We start from the raw sequence: 6,241 nt of genomic DNA, 5'->3' as shown, positions 1-6,241 counted from the left end.
AGAATTTGTCTCTCTTTTTCTTTCTTTCTTTTTGGTTTGAGATAAAAATCCTACTCTAACCTAAACGTATACGTGTGTGAAACTTTCTCTTGTAGACTTAAATCCCGGCTCTTTGCCCCTCACCCCATAAGAACTTGTACTTATGGAGTAACCATCATACCAAGAGTGAACAGTGATAAATTTGTCTCTCTTATTATAAGAGTTGAAATTATGCCAACCCCAAAATTTCAGGACTAAGCTTGGTTGTTGTTGTTGTATAAGAGTTTAAATGATAAGTAGATAACTCAAATTACAATGTTTTTGTGAGGTCAGTTTTAAATGATTTGAAAATGAATACAACAAATGAAAACATCACAATCACATTGGATGCAAGTAATTTTTACAATTTAAATTGAGGGCAAAGTCCAATGAGAGAATTGGAATAATTAAGCCTCATCAATAAATAAACAAAAATTTAAAATCTCATTCAACAGTAGGAACTGCAGTTCTGAAGGAAATACATACACTGAAACACACTCTTTTAGCATTCAGCAGAACAAAATTCTGTTCTCCACAGGATGTTATTACCAGGGAACCAAAATCACTAGAATTGATAGTGGCCATCAATAGATTCAATCATCATTTTTTTCCCTTAATAAGTATAAAGATTTCATTAATAAAATAAGAATAGAGGGGCGTAGCCCAAGTTCAAGGAGATTATACAAAGGGAAACCCTATTAGAAAAAAGAGCTGCAAGGAAAATCATTTAAGGAACAAATTGTCCATAACAGCTACAAAATCTGAAGCAGAAGATGGCATGCCAGCTTGCTCCCACTCATAAGGAGTTCTCAAGAACTGAAACTTTAGCTGGATAATCGAACATTCTTTACCTTTGAAAGTACTCATATTCCTTTCTCTTCATATAGCCCACATCGAACACAAAGGAATAGCCCCCCAAATTTCAGAATGTACCTTTTTGCTCCCATAAACCTTTCCAGCAGGTCTAATATGCAAAAGAGAATATCTGAGAGAAGTTGGACTCCGAGCTACCTTCCCTTTAAGGGGATCAACCTGCTATCAAGTGGAGTCTTCTCCTCCTTAAAGGGTTGGGTTGATGCATCAGATAGACTAGGTAACCTTGAAACACTACCCTTTCCTTTCTTGGCATTTGGTCCCAGCTCCTCTATCATGTATTTCCACCCATCAATTGGTCTCCTTCGGCTAAATATGTGTGTCTTGATAAAACTAGCTATCTGCATACCAATTTCATAAAACCAACAGTAAGAAAGCCAGAAAGGACACCAGCAAATATGAAAATGGGGAAGAACTTGGTTATAGATACTCTTGAATTCTGGCATCATATTGACATTAGAATATGAATCCTGAAAAGTTGATTTAAAAACCTTTAAAAAAATCCATGTGAAGTCCAAAATGAGCATGCAATTTTATTTATTTCTAGCAAACCCTCAGTTAGATCTTTGCAGTGCCTTTGTGCACCAAATTCAGTATTTTCAAGCAACATAAGGCTGACTACACAGCCAGGAAACAATGGCTGTGCTCCACACAACAACAACAAAGCCTTTGTTCCAAAACAATCAGGTCAGCTATAGATCTGTAACATACTTATCAGGGTCGTTCAACAAAGAAAAAAAAAAAAAAGAGAGAGAAAAGCGTGGGGGGGGGGGGGGTGGTTGTATTAGTGTTTACAACATTTGTTTTACTATTCCAACAGTTTTTCCTAGTTACTACTTTAGCCGGAAAGAGATCATTTAATGCTAAACAAGCAAACTATGATATCAATATGTTATAATTAGAATTAACTATTGTGGGCTACTTTTTTGTTGTCCCATGGAAACTATTTGCGTACTCCTTGGGATACTTTTTGCAGTCCCACATCAAAGACAACTCCCCCCACTTGTTGCCTTATAAGCTGTGAAGCTGAAGGAGTAGTGTACTATTAGTTATTTATTGTGGGCTACTCTTTTGTTGTCCCAGGGAAACTATTTGCGTACTCCCTGGGATACTTTTTGCAGTCTCAAATCGAAGACAACTCCCCCCACTTGTTGCCTTATAAGCTATGAAGCTGAAGGAGTAGTGTACCATCAGTTATTATTGTCCTAGGGAAACTATTTGCATACTCCCTGGGATACTTTTTGCAGTCCCACGTCGAAGACAACTCCCCCCACTTGCTGCCTTATAAGCTGTGAAGCTGAAAGAGTAGTGTACCATCAGCTTCACAGCTTATAAGGCAGCAAGTGGGGGGAGTTGTCTTCGATGTGGGACTGCAAAAAGTATCCCAGGGAGTACGCAAATAGTTTCCCTGGTACAACAAAAAAGTAGCCCACAACTATAGACTAACACAGAGAGCCAAACAAATTAAAAATCTAGGACCTCTTCCCTTCTTCAGGTTGTCTCCTTCATTCATACAATGCTCAAAACCCAATAATATATTGCATTTGAATAAGCAAAGAGAATGTGAAGATATTTGCACACCTGAAATTTGCTGTATGCAATTCGACGATCGAATTCTTGGAGGAGAATGTCCTCTTCCCTCTGTGACATCTCCCATATATTCCCATCTTGAGCCTTGGCTGTTGTTTCCCAACCATCAGGCTTGTTTTTGAATTCAGAAGAGCCTGGGATTTTTGAGTCGTTCAAATCATTGTTGGAAGTGTCAAAAATCCTGCAGTCATTCAAGAATTAATCCCAAAAACTTTACTCATAAGAAGCCTCCGTAAGTTCTAATACAATATTGCTACATAAAAACGGTAAACATAAAAGTTTGTTACTTATCAAAATAAATAAATAAATAATGGGACAGAAGGTGACGTTGTGGGTTCAAGACCCATTTAAATGTATACCTTACCATACACATGTAACTTCATTTAAATGTATTCTTGTTTTCATGTAGACCTGAATGTTGTTTAGTTTACAACAACAACAAACAAAGCCTTAGTCCCAAAATTTTGGGACTAAGTTTATGCTTATGAATTTCTAGAATCATTTGCATAGTAACTCCAAAGCTCATGTTCTAAATTAACTATTCCACTGACAACCTAAACTTAAATCTTGAAAATTTTATCTTTGAGTATTTCCTGCCAGGATCTGTTTGAACACTGTTTAAAATTTTATCGCTGCCATGAACAAGAAGGTGGCTGGCTTTCTAATGAGCTCAAGATCAGAGCATATAGGTTCTCTTCACTACTAAACACCACATATTCATATTTTCTCAGTTCACATGTGATGAGATGTTGCTCAGGAAGCCTAGTTAATATGGGGAGGTGGAGTTAAGTTTCTGGTCTTGCAATCTAGAAACTATTCTTTGCTAGTGATTGGTATATTACATATTCTCAACTGTATATAGGTTAGCCATTTTTTTGCATATTGTTTTTTTTTTTTTTTAGATAATGAATTCTTTTTATTGTTCAGGATTTGTTATGAATTGTATAGTTGCAACAATTTAAATGAGCTTCCAGAACATTTATTCACAATTAGGCAAACTTATTAATTTCTCATTTCCATGTTCTTAACTTTTATTTTAACTAACATTAACAGACTCAGTATCAAAACATTTTGTTTTGTTCAAATTGTGATGTTTGCCCAAGTCTAGGGAAGAGCTCTCTCCTATTAAATCTCTGTCTCCTCCCTCAAATCCCTTTTTTTGATAAGTAACATAAATTTAACTGCAAAGAGACTACTCCACGTACAATAGACACAAAGGAGTCAAAAGAATACAAGAGAAACAAATTTATGTACCAAGAGACAATGACTATAAATTCAGGAAGGGAACTGGTATGAGTGAATCCCCATGCTCGAGACCAATCATATAAAGCACCATTAAACAAAGATAACAATTGGGTTCTTGTTTTCTGTATCCTCCAATGTACAAGGATTTCATTCCTGCCATATTGTTCACAACAAACATAATGGGACTAAATTCCAAATGTCCAATGAATGCTTACCAACCAATCTCTCCAACCAAACAAGAGGTAAATGCTCTTCTCAGGTATTTACCCATTGGATCCCAAAATCCCAAAAGATCTAGAGGCGAAACTCAACAAGTCAAACACAACAGTATAGTGTAACAACAGATGATCCACTGTCTCCCCATTACACCTACACATACAACACCACCCTTCTAGCTTATAGTCATGCTTAATGAGATTATCATACATTAGGATCTTCCCCCAAGCCATGGTCTAGCCAAAGAAAAAGACTCATTGAGGGACCTTAACAGTTAACACTCCAAATCCTCTTCTAGGAGAATGTCAAACCACATGGACCTCTTAGTGCACTATAACATGAATGAACATCAAACTCTCCACTCCTCTTCAACCTCCAACACATTTTGTCATTTCCTTCCCTTAAAAGAATATTGGAATCAAGAGCACATTTTGTCAATAGCAATTCTAACTCTCAATCATTAAAGTCTCGAAAAAATCTCACATCCCAGCTTCTCCTTCCTCCCACAATTTGACTCACCAACATGGAACCCACCAACACTTCTTTATCTAAAGAGCAGTCATACAAGGTTGGAAAAGTCTCCCACAAAGATTGATCACTGCACTATCTATCATGCCAGAACAGAATCCAGCTACCATTACCAACATCAAAATGAATGTTCTCTAACAACTTATCTAACCCCATCCTACTAATACCCTTCCATAAACCACAACTGTGAGTTTCCTAAACACAACCACCCCACTCCACACCATACTTCTCGGCTACTACATGCCTCCATAACTGCTCCTCCTCCATCCTAAAACACCATAGCCATTTTCCTGACTAAGCTTGGTTAAAGGGTACTAGCTTCCTAACCCCAAACCCCCATTAGGAATAGGAGGTGGAATGCCATGCCAAATACCAAAACGACATGCCAAATATCAACAATGTAATTTGAAACGCTACAAAATACAGCTTTTTTACTTCACTTTTTCCTAATAAGTAAAGCTTTTCAAACAACCCCATTTTCAAAATGCTGAAAAATAAGTTGTGCCAAACCGACACGCGCAATACCAAATACCAGAACAAATACATAACCCAGTGATCACACCAAATATATACAGATAAATTCACAAAGTACCATAGAATTCACCATCAATTATTACAATATAATCCAAAAATACAACAAACATAGGAAAGAAACACATACTCAGAGCAGCTATCCAGCAATTTTTCAATATCATCTCCACCATTCGCCATAGAATCCCCCAACTTAGCCTCCTCTTCCTTCTCAATCTCCTTCATCCACAACCCAGCGTGAATTCTCTGCTTCTTCAACCTGTAATCCTTCTTCATGTTCTCCAAGCTATAAAGCGAACCCTTACTACTATCACTATCATTCTGTTGCTTCTCTGGGCTTTTGGGCTTAGACCCTTTTCTCTGATTCCAATTCTCATTCATGTCCTCCACAAACGCCTTGGCTTCCGAGTCCTCCACAACCACCGCCTCTGAAGCCGAAGAGAAATTCACGTCGGTTTCCCATGGAGCACGGTGCTTGGCCGAGAGGTCTTCTGGGAGCCAAGCCGATTCCCACGCGTCGTTCCATTCTTCACCTCCGCCATTTTTGGAGCTTGAAGAAGAATAATGGTGCTTTGATATTGTGAAAAAACTGAGTCTATGAATTTGGTTTCTTAGTAAAATTGAACAAGAACTTTGTGTTTTTATGTGTTTGAGGCTTTGCATTGTTGTTTAGATTGGTGGGCTTGAGCTTCAAATTTAGGATTAAGCTTTAGGAGTATCGGAGAGAAGAAGAAAACAAGCAGAGCACGGTTGAGAGTCGCTTCAACCTTCAACTGTTAAACCCTACTCACAGTCACAAAGACTTTTCTTTTTTTGAGAAACTCACAGTCACAGTCACAGTCAGAGGGACTGAGAGGGGTGGCTTGTTTTAATGTTGGGCCAAAAACCCAATTACATGTTGAGTTGTTTTGTCTTAGAAATTGGACCATGGGCTACAATTATTATTATTATTTTTTTTTTTTTTATCATTTTGATGAATAAAATTTACTAGAGCTTAGGCTCACGATGAATTCTTTTTATCATGTACCAAGATATTAATTTGTCCTCTCTCCCAAAAAAAAAAAAAAAAAGATATTAATTGGTTTTTAGTACAGACAGAGATCGAATCTCAAATCTCTTATTCAACCATCAATTTTTTTATCAATTGAGTTAATTGAAATCCATCATAATTGAATATTTGAATTATCTTTTTAGAATTAGTAACTTAAATTTGTAAGGTCAATGTATTAAAATTTATAGA

General features: G+C 37.0%; 1 protein-coding gene across 1 annotated transcript; it reads right to left on the bottom strand.

Annotated features, from left to right (window-relative positions):
* Window positions 1-437: 437 nt before the first annotated feature.
* On the bottom strand, window positions 438-5,854 carry LOC126718762 (protein GAMETE CELL DEFECTIVE 1, mitochondrial). The gene is made up of 3 exons (XM_050421097.1): window positions 5,132-5,854; window positions 2,473-2,662; window positions 438-1,232 (listed from the first exon to the last, which is right to left on the bottom strand). The coding sequence occupies exons 1-3, from the start codon at window positions 5,662-5,664 to the stop codon at window positions 1,026-1,028; spliced, it is 930 nt and encodes a 309-aa protein (XP_050277054.1). The 5' UTR covers window positions 5,665-5,854; the 3' UTR covers window positions 438-1,025.
* Between the last annotated feature and the right edge of the window lie 387 nt (window positions 5,855-6,241).

Source organism: Quercus robur, chromosome 3 (assembly GCF_932294415.1).
Source record: "Quercus robur chromosome 3, dhQueRobu3.1, whole genome shotgun sequence".
Classification (NCBI taxonomy): Eukaryota; Viridiplantae; Streptophyta; class Magnoliopsida; order Fagales; family Fagaceae; genus Quercus; species Quercus robur.
This window is presented reverse-complemented; position numbering and strand designations above follow the sequence as displayed.

Coding starts and splice junctions, on each gene's coding strand:
- LOC126718762 (XM_050421097.1), bottom strand. CDS start 5,664: ATGCAAAGCCTCAAACACATAAAAACACAAAGTTCTTGTTCAATTTTA. Junction 2,663..5,131: donor TTGCTGGATAGCTGCTCTGA/GTATGTGTTTCT, acceptor GAATGACTGCAG/GATTTTTGACACTTCCAACA. Junction 1,233..2,472: donor TTGCATACAGCAAATTTCAG/GTGTGCAAATAT, acceptor ATTGGTATGCAG/ATAGCTAGTTTTATCAAGAC.